General features: G+C 41.4%; 1 protein-coding gene across 2 annotated transcripts in view; it reads left to right on the top strand.

Moving 5' to 3' along the window:
* Nucleotides 1–4,121: 4,121 nt before the first annotated feature.
* GLRA1 (glycine receptor alpha 1) overlaps nt 4,122–16,650 on the top strand; it is a 67,802-nt gene continuing 55,273 nt past the window's right edge. For both annotated transcript variants that reach the window (XM_032772288.2, XM_075068297.1), the window contains exon 1: nt 4,122–4,427. In XM_032772288.2, coding sequence (XP_032628179.1) covers nt 4,372–4,427 — 56 coding nt within the window. In that variant the 5' untranslated portion in view covers nt 4,122–4,371. The remainder of the gene's footprint in view (nt 4,428–16,650) is intronic.

The following is a 16,650-nucleotide window of genomic DNA, read 5'->3' as shown; positions in this document are numbered from 1 at the left end:
GAGCAGGGAACTGAGAACCAGCTCAACCAGGGGCTTCTAGGTTTTATTCCTGGCTCTTTCCCTGATTCATTCTGTGGTCTTGGACATATCACTTTACCTTCCATTTTGCTCATCAGTAATATGGGAATAATAGTACTTAGCTCAGAGGAGTTGGTAAAGCTCTTTGAAATCCTTCCATGAAAGTTCCAGGATAAGTGTAAAGTGTTATTAAATAGCAATCCCTTCATCTACAATCATTTTTAGTTTTATTGCCAAAGAGTGAAAAATTCATCCCTACAAAGAGCCAAAGCACAAAGCGTAGATAGTACTTATGTCTCAGATGGGCCAAAGTGGTGCTAGAGGTCTTGTATTTCCTCTGTGCATGGGGAAATTTTACACAACATCATTTTTTCATACCTCCACAAAGTTAAGAAATCTGCCCTATATATGTTGTTTCTCTTGCCTTTGATGTAAATTGTTCAGTTTTAACATGTTTAAAACAAACATATGGAAGTACTTCTTCACACAATGCACAGTCAACCTGTGGAACTCCTTGCCAGGAGATGCTGTGAAGGCCAAAAGTATAACTGCGTTCAAAAAAAGAATCAGATAAGTTTATGGAGAATAGATCCATCAAGTGCTACTAGCCAAGATGGTTAGGGAGGTAACCGCATGCTCTGGGTGTCTCTAAACCTTCAGCTACCAGAAATTGGGACTGAAAGACAGCGATGAATCACTTGAAATTGCCCTGTTCTGTTCATTCCCTCTGAAGCATCTGGCACTGGCAACTGTCAGAAGACAGAATACTGGGCTAGATGGACCATTGACCTGACCCAGTGTGGCTGTTTTTATGTTCTTGTGTATATTTCTTGCCCTCTGCAACGTCCCTGGGTTTTCATGCGTCTGTCACCAATGACAGATTTTTTTTAAAATATCGTTCAAAAGCATTTTGAGCAACTGAATCTACCAGAAGACTAGGACAACTGAACCACTTCAAATGGTGAAGTGATCACACAGAAATGGGATATAATTCTAAACACATTTTGAAGAGTAACAAAGGACAAACCTGGGGAAAGGAGTCCTGACTGCAAAGGTTACTTACTCTAACATTAGAAGAACTGGCTTGCAGTCAGGATTAGATTTTCTCCCAATCATGTTTCCTTACATACCGGTAATACTGAAGAAGTTTTCCAGTCTCACTGCCCTCGTCTTCAGGGAGAGCAAAACAAAAACAAAACACAGTGTCCAAAAACCATTTGGATAATTGCATTATGGGCACTTCCCTTTTCCCCTGGAGCTATTTTCAGAATCACTGGGGATGCAACTGGGTTAAAGTACAGGACTGGAAGTCATGAGACCTGGGGCCAGATTCACCCATACTTCCACTAGCTGATACTGGAGAAAATTCTAGCAGAGGGCCCTGAAATGGAGACCCTTCAAGTGGAGAGTGGAGAAGGTTGCACTGATATAAGGAGGCAGAAATCTCCCTTGCACCAAGTACACTTAAGGAAGATAAAACAGGGGTGGCTGTGGCAAGTTGAGGGGCAAGCAAGAAAAACACTGATCCATGTCAACTCCTCAACAACCTTCACCAGCAGGGCTCCTAAGGAGTCTAAACTAAAACCATCCTCCCTACTCACCCACCCAATGTGGAACACCTGAGGGAGGACAGTGGAGTTTCCTGCCACCAGCACTCTGTTGGGTGAATGCCCTCCCTTTCTAGGTTGCCGAGGGTCTTGTTAATGAACAAGGTTGTCATTTACACCACTCTGAGACAGCACTACTGAATTTGTCCCCCGAGTCTACTCCCAGCTCTAGCACTGATTTGCTACTTGAACTTGATCTTTAATTTTAAATCACGATTGGATTTTTTCTTCTAAAAGTTTGAAGGGGAATTAATTCTGTGAAGTGCTAGGACCTGCATTATATAGGAGGTCAGACTAGATGAGCATAGATTATGAGGCTAGAAGAGACCTCTGTGAATCGATGGATATTGAGAGAAATCCCAAGAGATACTCAGTCCTACTGGGGAATCAGATCTCTTCTAGAATCAATGGGGTTTTTTGGTCCTTGGAGCTGGCCCATCAATCGAAAATCACCGTGTCCTTCTCTACTATTGTCGTTCCTTTGCAGTCACCAAAAGCCAGCATAAATATGATTTAACTGTTAACTGGCAATCTATTTAACATTCACTGCTTGGCGCTCCACCCTAGTGCCTTCAGATTACTCTGGGATAAAAGAGGAAAGTTTGCTTCATGACACTGGCTAACCCATCCCAGAAGGATAATAGGGGTAAATGTATATTCATGAGTCAGCAGGCAGATTGCATGATGCCCTTGCACATTGTTACACGCCCAGGAGTCACTGCCAGTTCAGATTAGCTATTGGCTATTAATCAAGGCCAGCTACTGAAACCCAATAGCTAGAGTAAATCTGACTAACCTACTTCCCCCAGCAGCTGCTGGAATCCCTATCAGATTTTACTATTTTTGAATGACACGAGCAAGGGGATATTTTGCACCTGGGCTTGTCTAAATAAGGACATTACTTTTTAGAAAACAAGGACTGAAAAGCCTGCAGTGGAGGTTGTTTTAGAAATGACGCCTCCTAAGAGATAGCCCCATAAAGGCATCTTCCCCACTGAGAGAGAGGCTTGATTTCTTTCGTAAACTGGAAAGAAGGAGCAATGGAATAAACAGAATCTCTCTTCCTCATTTCTGTGGGTAGTAGCGGGGCATAGCCACTCCAGAGGGAGGATGGATACACCGCTATAAGAAACCTGACCAAGTGGTCAGAAATCAGATGCAAGTCTCTGTCTTTGCCGCTGTATGTAGCGGGGGGGGGGGGGGAACAAGGCACAACCTGGGGACAAATCTTGTTGCACTTAGACAGCAGCTAACAGGTTTCATTCATTTTTTTTCTATTAACTCTATCGAGTTGTAAATTTCACTCAGAGAATCAAGCAGAACCAAACCTCCAGCTCTGCTGGTCTCCGTGCGGGCTACAGAGTAAAAAACAAACAAAAAAACCCACCTCCCGCCATCCTCCTGGAGAACTCAGCTGCACTGCCCAGCGCCGAGGTGGATTTCGAGCAACCATGCTGTGATTTGAAACTGACGAGGGCTCCTTACCTGGCTGGCTGGGGCGTTCCTTAGCTCTGATGTTTGCCAAACCTCTATTAAAAATGCGAAAGGGGAGGGGATGGAAAAGGCGGCTCCTTTTCAAAAAGCTCCCAAGCCCAGGTGTGTTACACAGGAGGAGGATTTCAGAGACTTCTTAAAAAGCCAGTGCCCGGGGGTAAAAAAAAAATCGTCCAGAGCTTTAAAGGTTAACATCCTCTGCTGAACAACATGCGTTTTATCCAACCGCCTCCCGGAGTAGCTTTCTCAGCGCACTGACCAATGAAAGCAGCCAGAGGGAAGGGCTTAGGGTGCTGGGTAGGTTGGGTCCCCCCTCCCCTTTCCACCCCCTCCTTCCCCCATTTTTTGTTTGTTTTGTTTAGTAAATTAATGCAGCAAGAAAGTCCCAAAATCTGGCGAGCTCTATCCGGCTGAGATGGGGCAAGGAGGATAATGCAATGGATTAAGAGGCCACTGAGGTACTTTTCTTTCTTTCTGATGACCAGGGGAGTCCCAGACCCATGAAACTTGCCCTCGGCTTCCTCTCCACTTGAGCCCCAAGCAATGGGACACCTTCCCTGCAGCAGTAACAACTTACTCCGGGGGGGAATATCCCAGAAGGCAGGAATCAACAGCAGCCAAACGGTCGAGCAGGAGAGCAAGATTTCCGGGACAATACAGCACATGCTCAGCACTGACAAATTCTCTTGGATTTAACTGGAGCAGACACCTCAGCTAGTGGAGGAAATTAAAAGCGTTGGGCTGGTGGGGTGTTTTTGGGGGGGGCTTGGGTTTTTTTTGGTTTTTTGTTTGTTTGGTTTTCCCCCCTATCCCCCCTCCCCCATGGCAAATATACTCTGGTTGCATCTCGCCTGTTCCAGCAACTCGATGCCAGGACTGGGATCCCACTGAAGGGAAAGGAGATTTCTGTGCAGGGATCTGCTCGTCCAACCAAACCACACTGCAGTGTGGGGAGTGGAAAAAAAATCCGCGGTGGAGTTTAAACACCAAGTCTCTCTCCAAGGTGCTGACGTGGGGGTCTCTGTCCAGGGTCATGAATTCACAGCCTCCTGATCCGGCCCCCCCCCTCCCCCAACTCTCTCCGAGGAGGATTGTCTGAACATGACCACGTAGCAAGTTCCAGCACTTTATTCCGCCTGGTTTGGGGGGCTGGTTTTTATTACCGCCGTCGTTCTTTTTTTAAGTGGAAATTTAATCATTGGTTTGTTTATTTTTTTAAACTCGTGGACTACAAATCACCAGATCCCAAACAATGTTTAACGTCAATGCACTTGGAGTCTACGTTTGGGAAACTCTAGTGTTCTTCAGGTAGGCTGTTTCCTACTGCTCATGTGTGCGTCGGAGTTTGCATGGATGGATGTGCTGATGTTTCCTTGGGGTTAATACCTGGGCTTGATATTCTCCAGCCATCAGTTGCCCTCCCCCTTTTCCTTTCTGATTATCCCCTGGGTCTGACTATTTAACATTCCAAGGCTGGAGACTTTCGGTACCTTTCTGAGTTACTCCGTTTAATTAGCACTGCGTTCTCTCTCTCTCTCTCTCTCTAACCGCAGTGCTGAAAACACCAGGTCCTCACACTGGTAGGAAAGTGACAACTAGTGGTGGCTGAGAATATTGCATTTGAACTTGCACCACTAAATCGTTTATTTTCTTCTTAAAATTACAGGCTTCAGGGGGATCTGTTTCCATGTTCGATTATCACGATACCTTTAGAAACAATGGACTTGCTGATTATGGAATACTCAACCTCCTGTTTTTCAGGCTGTAATGTATACACCACCTGGACATACAGGAGTAAAATCATTTCTTTTCCTAAACTTTCTACAAACCACTTTAAAAAAAAATCCTAAAATTAGAAAGAAAAATAAACAGGTGATGAATAAGATTATTTTGCAACATGATGCACTTTAAATCTTGATTTTGATCAGGTCTATTTTGAAGCTATATCTTGTTTAAAGAATAAGATAGGAGAAAATGAGCACTAACTCTCTGAAGGGACTCTATATCATCTCTCTCATGAATGCTTTTATTAAACACATCAAGAGAAATATTGGCACATAACAGCACTGCTGTATATGAATGGATAATGCAATCATCTGTGATGATAACGATAGATGTCACATACATGCATTTGGAAAATCATTCTTCTTTTATGACCTGCAGGGCTCATCAATCTTACACTTCATTGAAATTGCATGGCTCTCATGTGGCAATCTCTGTGTGTTTTAAACATATTAATGCCCAGTATTGTATTTTAATAAGGGACAGTGAATAGTATTCTCTACAGGTATAATTTATATTGCCAGGGTCATTGTTAATTATGTTTTTTTTTTCCCACAATAGTAGTGGGACAAGTATTATCTACCAGATTTTGCTAACCGGCTTTTCCCTACGAATGCCAAGGTCTTCCCAAACATAAAACTTGAAACCTTTTCCAATTCCTCCACAATCAGAATTAAAGAGAAGAAACCCCTGATAAGAAACCACAGTTCACATGCTAATATTTTGTAGAAAATGCACAGTAATTTTGCAGCATAAGCGCAGAGTGCTTCATAATGGGCTATTTAGAACGTAGGTCAAGAAAGTAGGACTTTGGAAACAACTTCTCAGGGACTCTAAAACAACCCAACCTTCAGTTCTTTAAAATGTGTCTCTTCAACTCCCATGTGGCGACACTGAAAACCATGGTGGAGGTGGGCAAATAGGTAACATTTGTAAGCAAATTAAATCCTTCATTTGGCCAGCAGTAGGCAACAGTGAACCAGAACGATGAAAGAGAGGATTACTTAAACATAAACACATCTTCCCACTTTGCCCAAAACTTTCTGGAATGGTGGCTACCCTTTTCTGGAAAAAGAACAACAACAACAAAAAACAACCACCTAGATGGCAAGAACAGAAGAAAATACCTAAACCAAAGTTTGATGTGGTCCTAATATCATAGACAATGACAGCTTCTCCTCTAAACTGACTGAGGTTCAGAAGAGTCATATTTGTGTATACCCATTTTTCCTCTTGCCTATCTTGGTCTAAAACAAATTCTGTCCACTCTATGTTTGATTTGTATCACACAGTGTGTGTGTGAGGGGGGAGGAATTTATATTCAGAGGTACTGAACATCTGCAGATCCTGTTGCCTACCATTGGACTTCTGGGTATGCAGTACCTTTAAAAACCAGGCTCCTGTGTTAATATATATTAATATATAATGCTGTGTATTACATACATAATTGTGCCTGTGTTGCTCATACAAAAAGGGTACTTTAGTTTTAGGTGTAATATAAAATATTTTAAAATATTCCTGACAATTATCCTTAACAACAGAAGTTATTTGAATTGAACTAAACTATCACCTGCAATTATTTTCCAAATAAGAAGCAAATCAACAATCGCTGTACACAGTCGGTTCTCCATATTTTTCCCCCCACTTTACTTATTACAGGCTAAAATCCACCAGCCCGTCAAGTCAGGAATAGTTTGTCTATGTCAGCTTTATTAAGATAACTTAAGATTAATAGATTTAATAAGATAACTTCCATTAACCACCGTTTACAAAGTTAATATGCCAACTACCCACGCAGAAGTCATGCATAGTGTAATCCAAGAAAACCAATCTGCTAATCCAAGAATCCAAAACAGAAGAATGCATTACATTAAATTATATGGTGTGCCCACTTTATTATCAGTCTGTCAAAAATATTGTGGAAAGAGGATCTGTGATGTGTCAGCATGACAACTGTAAAATAATAATAAAGAAAAAACCAATAAAGACAGATGGGGGGAAAATCAACACAGCAGATACAGAAAATAAAATTAGATCTGCTGTTTAGCCATAAGGCCTCTGCCAGACTTACAAAAAAAAATCCTGTGGGGAAAAATAACATCTGGTGTCTGATTGCAAACATTAAGATATTGCCAATATAATATTTGTTTCTGTTACAGTTGGGGTGTTTTAGTAAGATTTGCCATAAGCAGCTTGATCCGAAATGTTTTTTTTTTTATGGAAGAAGGTGTTTTATTTTTCTACCTGCCTTCAGAGAGTGCAGTCACTTTACTGTGACTAAGACAATTACGGAGTCTCTAGGGAAGACCGAATGGAGCGGTGTTTATATCAGACAAATTGTTGGGTTTGTTTTCTAATATTTCTCTAAACTGAACTCCATAAGGGGGAATAATATTTCTTGAGTTGATAATGGATAGGGCTGCATTTTCAAATACACTATCTAATCTGTGCATACCTTTATGCAGACATATTAAAATAATGTGTCTAGGAGTCAAACTACCCAATCTGCGTGCACAAATCCTGCAAATTCCATCATGCAAAACACAAATTTAGAGGCTGTATTTTCAAATTTGACCTGTAATGATCTTGCCTGTATTTCCTGCCTATTGTACCACTGCACTAAACCTAGTGATGCAGAAAGATCACTAGATGTCAACAGAGAGTGTACATACACCTGTTAGGATGGGATAGAAAATAAGGGGAACCTGGAATATATTTTTACTGAGATGGACATTGCTTTGAAATGATCCACTAAAATAACATGGGCCCGATTCTTATCTCACTTACACTGCTGAAGATCAAGAGTAATTCCAATGAAGTCAACAGAATTATACCAGTATATACAAAATCAGATTCAAGCCCTATCTGAACAGAGAGTTCCTTGCGCTCACAAGAATGGTACTAGATTACTGTTTTGAGTCATCTGCATGCTGAAAGTCGCTGCCCATGTGAAAACCTGTTGGACTGCTTTATCCAATATTTTCCTACCTGCACCCCCTACTCATCTCAAAAATTCCTTTAAATAATGTATTTGTAAACAATGAGAAGTTCCCATATGGAATATGAAATCCCCGTTAACCTTGCAGAGACCAAGGCACCCACTAATTTTCTTCCATCTCTGGCTCTATGGACTTTAACAAGCAATGTGCACTTTGAGCCACTCAATTCTGTTTCATGCAAATACAGCGGAGGGGGTTATACGTCCACACTTCCACCACACCTCTGCAATGCTGAATAGCATTGCAGTGAAATCTGGGAGCAGGGCACTAAACAAGGCTTCTAGAGTCATAGGCTGAACAGACGAGCTGCTGTTTCCTTAAGTTAAGGAGCAATTTCCATACACTAAAGAAAACAACATACTGAGAATTTTGCATCAAGACCTGTTGTGCCTGTGTTCTGAGATTATTCATTTTGTCACTGAAGAAGAATATTTTGCAAAGCCTTAAAGTAACTGGTTGTAAAGAGGCTCTTTAACTTACTTAGTCTAGGATCTATAATAGCTCCATTAAAGACCATTAAAAGGGTTGCATCTTCAGAGCTTACAAATGTGATGAGGTGGACAGCTCCTCCAAAAGAAACCTTTACAAATCATTCCACTAGAACAGACTGATTTGGAATCACCTCTGCTAGAAGCGTGAGGCACTTTTGTATGTTGTCTGATAGAGATTTTTTAAATTATATTTGTAATACTCATTTTGATGGGGGAAAGAAAAGGTCATTTTTAAAAATACACCGGACGCTTCATAATATGTAACAGGCTGCATCCTGATGCCTCTCAGCTAATCACCACCATCAATTCCTTAGGATGGTAACTGTGTGGGTTATTGGGTCTCTCCTTGATTAGCCGTGAAATCCAAAGGAAACCCCATGATAAAGCAAACAAAAATCAAAGGATCGATAGGTGTCCAAATAGAAACCATGTTTTCTTAAGAGTCTAAATGGAGGAGAGGGAAAATGTAACTGTGCCAGTTGAAAAGAATGCTGCAGAAAAGCCAGTTTCTCTCTCCCCCTCACTCCCCCAAAAGCCTTGTTTCTACAAGATGGTCACAGTCCACTGTCGAGTTACTAAAGGCCAGTTTTTGCCAACCTTATTCTCCTCGTTCTGAAAGTTCAGCTGGCATCACTAAGTTCAGATGCCTCAGCACTCACTGAAGGTCCAGATGGCAGATCTGACCATTACATACGATGAGCATGTAAGATCTTTTGTGGTCCCAGGGATTAGCTGAAAACAAGACCTTCTTCAAGGTCATCTGAGTAAGTGTCCAGAATGTTCCCAATTCCACTCCTCAGGGGAAAAGGTGTCTCTACTGGAGAAGGCCTTGCAGTTGAGTTAACATTGTAACTGAGACGTCAGAGGAGAACAGCCCTCCAATTCATTTTTAAAAGCATATAGGATTTGAACAGCCATCCGGGAGACTGAGGGATTTGTTACTTTAGCCATAAAGCTATTCAACTCCAGAATGGAAGCACTTGTAAGAAGCAGCATGCTGTCATTCCCATACTCCTGTGTTACCTCATGACATTCATACTGCCAGACTCTCACTGGGTGAATTTGGTAAAATAAAATGAATGTTCTCAGCATCTGAACTAGATGTTAGGATGATAAGGTAATTTCAGTCCAGTCATTGACTAACGCTGACTGATGGCCATTAACCTGAGATGTAAAACCAGCTGAGAAGTCTGATCTCATTTCTACCTGGAGTGCAGGTTAGCAGGGCTCTGCAAACTCCATTGCTAATAGTCACTTGAGATCATAAACCCAAACCTTCTAATTAATATAACTGGTATTTAAATACTTAGAAAAATCACCCTAGCCATATCAGACCGTGTCACAGCATATCGACACACCAGGTCTCAGTTATTCATTCATGGAAATTTTTTAACTTACTTTAAAAACCCCATGTGACTGATACTAAAAGGATAGCTAGGTCGCTAAGGAGCTTTGATTTTTCTCTATTTTGTTTGCATCAGCTCTCAGACTGCAGGAAGACACATTAAATCACCTTTTTTTCATTATTTGCAGTAGTAACCCTTTTAATTTGCTACTGTTACCTTAGACAGCTTGACTTACATACCCTCCACTGACTGAGAGCCTTTGGCAGAATCATTTCTATTCTTCCCTTTAGATATTAAGGTTACATGTGCTCTCCCCATATCTAAGCATGTGTGGCTTTTCTTGGTTTTTTTCCTAAGCCACACTCCCCTCCCCACAATGACTTCACTCATCAGCTGTGACTGTAATGACTCAGCTCAAGTGATTTGGGGAAACTAGCTTTATAAAAAGCTGCTAATATCATCATTCCATGGTGGTTTAGCAAAAAGCTAGGGCTATCGGAAGAGGCGATTCTACTAGAAAGAAATGGCCAGCTGCGTCCTGCTGTATGCGACAGAAATCACTATCTATCATGTTTGCAGAGACTCCATCCCCATATTGTCTAAGAGCTAGCCTCCCATGCCTGCTATCCTTGTCTTCAAAGAGGGAGAAAGAAAAGCATCCATTTCATCAAACCTTGCGTAGTAAAATGTTGTGTTGCTGAGCTCAGTGGTCCACTTCCCCAACAAATGAAACCTTAAAAAGTATACTGGTGTCTATATACCCCTGGGGTAGAAAGATCATTTTCATGATGGAGAAAGGCTTGCACAGATTTACACCAGTATTTCATTCTTAGCGCTCACAGACCAGCTTCTTGGCTGGTGCAAATTGGCCTAGCTCCGTTGACTTCAGTGGAGCTATGCTGATTTACTCCAGCTGATGTTCTGGTTTGCATGCTACAGATTACACATACACACACAAACAGCTTCTGAAACTCTCCTGATGCTCCAATGGACTGACACACCGATTCTGAGAAACAGCCTTTTTACAAAGCACACATAGAAATACCCTGCAGAGAATAGAAACAGATCTAGATAGATGCAGTCTTCAGTTATACGGACGGAGCACAACCCATGATGCAGACAATTATTAATTCCATATATTGCACCACGGTAAGCTGCCGACTTCAGTACTGCAGCACATCTCGTTGGTCCGCAGGCATAGCAGGCATCATATAAATATGTTTTGATCAGAGCCAATTCCAATTGAGAAAAGCATGAGAAACCTTAATTTACCAACATGGAATTTTGATTTAAAAGCAAAAACAATTAAACAAGAAACCCTCCCATATTCTTGCATCTTTTTTCCTCCTCCCCCCTCCAATTCCCTCTCTGACTCGCTGCCCGCTAGAAAAAGGAGAGTCCATAAATAAAATGCCTCATCAGACAGCCTACAGTGGGCTCTGTTGTATTTATCAGTGCCTCATTGTGGGCAGGGGGGAAAAATAACCACAGGGTTGCCAAGACAAAGAATGACATGTGTGGAGCAGTGGTTCTTGCAGTGCAATCGATCATTGCATAGGTTGCCTTCAGACTCAAGCTGGCAGCAGCAACCCGAGATACACCAAAATCAAAGACATTTTTTCTTCCTAGAAAATGGCCCATAGTACTTGTTCTCATTAACAATGCAGATCCGAAAATACCTAGTAGGAGTGGAGTAAAAATCAATGGCAGTTTGGATGCCTATAGCGTTGGCCCGTGTCGGCAGTGAAGCACAGCACAGCTAGAAATCTGCAGCAGATAGAAAATTCTCCTCTATCGCCTGTCAGCCACCATTGCTTTTTTTATTTTTCTGGCTGTAGTCTTGAGTGAGACAGTGTGAAGCAAACCCCTGAAAAGTGCCAAGCACCCACACTCTTCAGAGGTGGGAAAAGTAGAAGAACCTTGGAGACAATAAAAGAGAAAGGTAGCTGACTGCATCCAGCAGCTCTGACAGGGTGCTCAGTTCCTCACAAGATCAGTGTGCAAGATTTATAAAAGTCAAAGACAAAGAGGTACCCATGGGAGACACTTGAGTGCAGCAGAGGCAGAAGGAGTGGGACACAAACGTCAAATTCCTGGTATGAGGTTCCTTTCCTGCCATATAAAGTCTACTTTGAAGCACTTGAAAGGACTGTGGCCAGGATAGCAACTCTTAAAATGACATCTTCTGGCCTCTGTACACACGGCTCAATTCTCTAGTCAGTTCCACCACCTCTATACTAGGGTAACTCTGCCAACCTCACTGCAATTCCTTTTGATTTACTCCACTAAAGCAAGCCCATAATCTCCCTTTCAGTGACTCCTAGCTTAGATCTATTCCATTTATGAATCAACGCCAGGTCTTCTCCCACCCCCTACCATGATCCTCGTAAGCTCTGCCTGCCATCCAAAAATCAAAGCCATTCCCATGCTCTCTGCTCCCTCCATTGCCCCCTGCCATTAAAATTGTGGGATTAGAAATTAGCCGTCAATCGCACTGTTGAAGTGTGCAGCTGAGTCAAATACAGTTTCTTCTTCCATAACCACACTGGCCATGCAGTGCTGGCAGGAGTGAAAACATGATTTTGTCAGGAAACTGCACAGATCTAAGTTGGAGGGTGCATAGGGAACCAGTGCGGGGAGCTCTCACAGTTGTGCCTCAAAGCCTCACCATTCATTTAAAAAGTTACATTTCCTTAGAGATCATGAACGAGCTGGTTAATTACACCAGGAGTCAGAAAGAGCAGAGGAAACATTTACCTTCTGTTCCCCTTTTCAAAGCAAATCATTCTCTCTCATCTAGCTTTCCAAACCTGTTTTCATTCACCTGGGCTTTCCATGGGCCCAAAGGGCCCTAAATGACTAGGATTATTTTTGATAGAATTGAATTTATTTCTCAGTAAATTCATTTTACCTCAATACAATGTAATTTTCAGATGGAGTTCGGATGTTACAGTAGTGACTGCGTAATTTCACAGATAAGCAATGGATTGTGTCTGGTATCAGGGTGTCTTTTCATAATGTTTGTGGTGTAATTTCACAGAATAAATGACTCTTTGTGTTGGATATTACATTTCTATTAATGAAAAGGAATTCTATTTAATCTATGATTCATCACAAACAGCAACTGTAATAGCGTTATCCAGTCTTAAGAAATGTTAACCATCCCTAAACTGAAAGGAGCTTTATTTTTCAAAAGCATCTGTAGTGAACTCTCTATGTATGCTGTTCTGATGTAAATGCAAGTGATACTAGACAGGAACACAGGCAGGATAGCAACAAAATGGCAGATGAAATTTAATGTTGATAAATGCAAAGTAATGTACATTGGAAAGCATAATCCCAACTATACATATAAAATGATGGGGTCTAAATTAGCTGTTACCACTCAAGAAAGAGACCTTGTAGTCATTGTGGATAGTTCTCTGAAAACATTCACTCAGTCTGCAGCGGGAGTCAAAAAAGCTAACAGAATGCTGGGAATAATTCAGAAAGGGATAGATAATAGGACAGAAAATATGTTGCCTCTCTATAAATCCATGGTACACCCACATCTTGAATACTGCGTGCCGATGTGGTCACCCCATCTCAAAAAAGATATATTTGGATTGGAAAAAGTTCAGAAAAGGGCAACCAAAATGATTAGGGGTATGGAACAGCTTCTATCTGAGGAGAGATTTATAAGACTTGGACTTTTCAGCTTGGAAAAGAGATGGCTAAGGGGAGTTATAATTGAGGTCTATAAAATCATGACTGGTGTGGAGAAAGTAGATAAGGAAGTGTTGTTTACTACTTCTCATAACACAAGAACTAGGGCTCACCCAATGAAATTAATAGGCAGCAGGTTTAAAACAAGTAAAAAGAAGTATTTCTTCACACAACACACTGTCAGCCTGTGGAACTCCTTGCCAGAGGATGTTTTGAAGGTCGAGACCATAAGAGGGTTAAAAAAAGAACTAGATAAGTTCATGGAGGATAGGTCCATCAATGGCTATTAGCCAGGATGGGCAGGGATGGTGTCCCTAGCCTCTGTTTCCCAGAAACTGGTAATGAGCAATAGGGAATTGATCACTTGATGATTACCTGTTCTGTTCATTCCCTCTGGGGCACCTGGCATTGGCCACTGTCAGAAGACAGAATATTGGGCTAGACGGACCTTTCGTCTGACCCAGAAGGGCCATTCTTATGTTCTTACGTTCAGATGAGTATTTGAGAGCTGTTAGAAATCAAGGGCCGGATCCAAAATCAAAAGAAAGGCCTCACATTTCCTAGTTGTGAGATAAATGGGTTCACAGATTCCAAGCCCAGAAAGCATATACAAGTAATGAGAATATACTTACCTAGAGTTTGAGCCCCTGGCCTTGCAAAGGCTTATGTACATGCTTAAATGTATTCACCATAGCCCTGTCTGAGCAAGTGCTTAAGCACATACCTAACTTTAAGCATGTGAATAGTCCCATTGATTTTAAAGGCTTTGCTATATGAAGAAGTGATCATAAACATTTTTAAATGTGTGTGTGTGTGTGTGTGTCTATATATATACACACATGGATTTATTGGATTTGTTTCCTAGTTCACGGCCAACTAAAAACAATATTGTATGAAGTTCTGAATTATTCTTCATTATTTTTTTTAAGAGAGGGATTTTTAAGAGACGTGAATTAGGATTGTAAATCCTATTGAAAATCAATAACAGTGTTTCTGGTGCTGCCCAAGACACAAAGACCTTTATCCCTGTCCTGACAAACTGACAATCAAGAAGTCGGAATGTCATCAGACAGGCTGTAATGAGAGTTTGTAGCTTCACAACTGTATATTTAAGTGAGTCTCAGGTAGGGAGAATAACCCCAAATTAAAGTGAAAACAGCAGCATTATCAATAAAAGGAGCAACAATTAAAAAGATAGATCTGTAATACACATAAATAGGAATGGTGAGGTAGCTTCTGGTTTGTGGTGGTGTGTCTGGGACACACCACCACAGAAGGTTGCATTATTTTTGCACTGTGACAATGCATGTTCATTGGTGACAGAAAAACTATAATGGGCAACGCTGAATTAAAACAGTAAATATAAAGCGGCTTGGACAGTGTCATTAATCACAAGAGTGGGGACTGTGAGAGCAGCAAAGGACCTGTCCCATACAATCTGTCTGCCCCTTTCCTTGTGCCTTTCCTTTTGACATTGTATATAGCCCAGGGATTTCCTTTTTTGCCCTGGGGTTGCTTTTTTCTTCTGTTCTGGCCACCTGGACCTGCTCTCAAGTTGCTCTGTCCATACAGGGTGAGAGATTGTTCCAGCCACCGGTGGCTCTGCTTTGTTTTTCATCAGTTTTATTGGGATACTTTACAGGTCTGGATGAGGCCCTTTGCAGGAAGCAGTAAGAGATGCGGCTGCAGGAATGCGCTACTGAAGGATGTAGACAGCTGCATGCTGCAGCCTGAAAATGATTTTCCTCTACGTTTTCTAGAGGGTCTTTGATTTTCCAGTGGATATTAACATTCCCTGGAGGATTAAATTACTGGTGCCAGTGGAAAACTTTCTCCATCCTTGTTATATGCCCATGCAAGTACGTAGTAATAATTTACATTTATAACACCTTGCATCTTAAAGAATCCTAATGTGATTTAAAAACTCTGCCACTAGTGCAATGCAGCCACTTCTGGGGTGAAACATAGACACTGCTTATACAGCTCATAGCAATACTGCACAACATCTTAGTACAAAGATAAGACTTTCACGTGTGAATTTTTTTTGCATGACAAAGAGATACATGCAGAACCCCTGGCAGCATCTAATGCATCCTTCTCTTTTGCAGTCCTCATGCCAGCAACATCCTCCTTGCCTCACGACCAATGTCTATGATTCTTACCTAGCTCTTTAATAAAAATACTAAATCCAGATGCTCCTTGAAACTTGGCTTTGCAAGTCCATTCCCTTACCTCATCACCTCCACAGCTGCTACCGGCATGATATATTGTAACCACTATCCATTAACTGCATTGCATGGGGTACAATCAGCTGTGCAGCATTATATGACACTTTGAATGAAGTGAGAAAGAGATACTCAGAGCTCTGTTCACCCTGCGGCACACCTGCCCAAGAATTCAGCATCAGAGTCCCCGATTCCTGCAATGCGAGTTGCAGAGACAAACATTCAGAAAATGAGTTTGGCTCTTTTTAATTTAATTACATATAAATATTGATTGAGCTCTTCATTTCAATACTTAATCTAATAACAACCTCCATTTCTGGAGGGTTTTTCCAGGCGTTCGAGGCCACTGTCTGTCTGATGCTTTGCCACAGGATCCAGTGCTGACGTGCTGCAAAAATCAGGGGCGACATGATGCAGCAGTTAAGATTCCCTCACCCTCTTTCAGACTCTAGGCCTCCCTCTTTCTGGCTGCTGAGGTGGAGGAGAGCAGTGGCAGCATGTCAAACAGATAGCTAAGGGTTAATGTTTCTTTTACCTGTAAAGGGTTAACAAAGGGAACCACACACCTGACCAGAGGACCAATCAGGAAACTGGATTTTTCAAAGCTCAGGGAGGGAATTTTGGGGTGTGTGTTCTTTGTCTGTGTCTCTCTGTTCTGTGCTCTCTCTCAGGTATGAGAGTGATTTCTATCTCCAGGCTTCTCTAATCTTCTGTTTCCAATTTGTAAGTACAGGTAGAAAAACAATATAGGCTTTTATGTCGTTTTTTTTTGTATTTACATGTGTGTAGTTGCTGGGATGTTTAAATTGTATTTCTTTTTGAATAAGGCTGTTTATTCATATTTTTCTTTTAAGCAATTGACCCTATATATTGTTATCTTGATACAGAGAGCATTTTTATGTCTTTTCTTTCTTTTTATATAAAGCTTTTCTTTTTAAAACCTGTTGGATTTTCTTTTCTAAGTGAGGCTCTAGGGGATAGAA

This window comes from Chelonoidis abingdonii, chromosome 7 (genome assembly GCF_003597395.2).
Source record: "Chelonoidis abingdonii isolate Lonesome George chromosome 7, CheloAbing_2.0, whole genome shotgun sequence".
NCBI lineage: Eukaryota > Metazoa > Chordata > Testudines > Testudinidae > Chelonoidis > Chelonoidis abingdonii.
The sequence above is the reverse complement of the archived record's forward strand: the minus strand, read 5'-3'. Positions and strand labels throughout refer to the sequence as shown.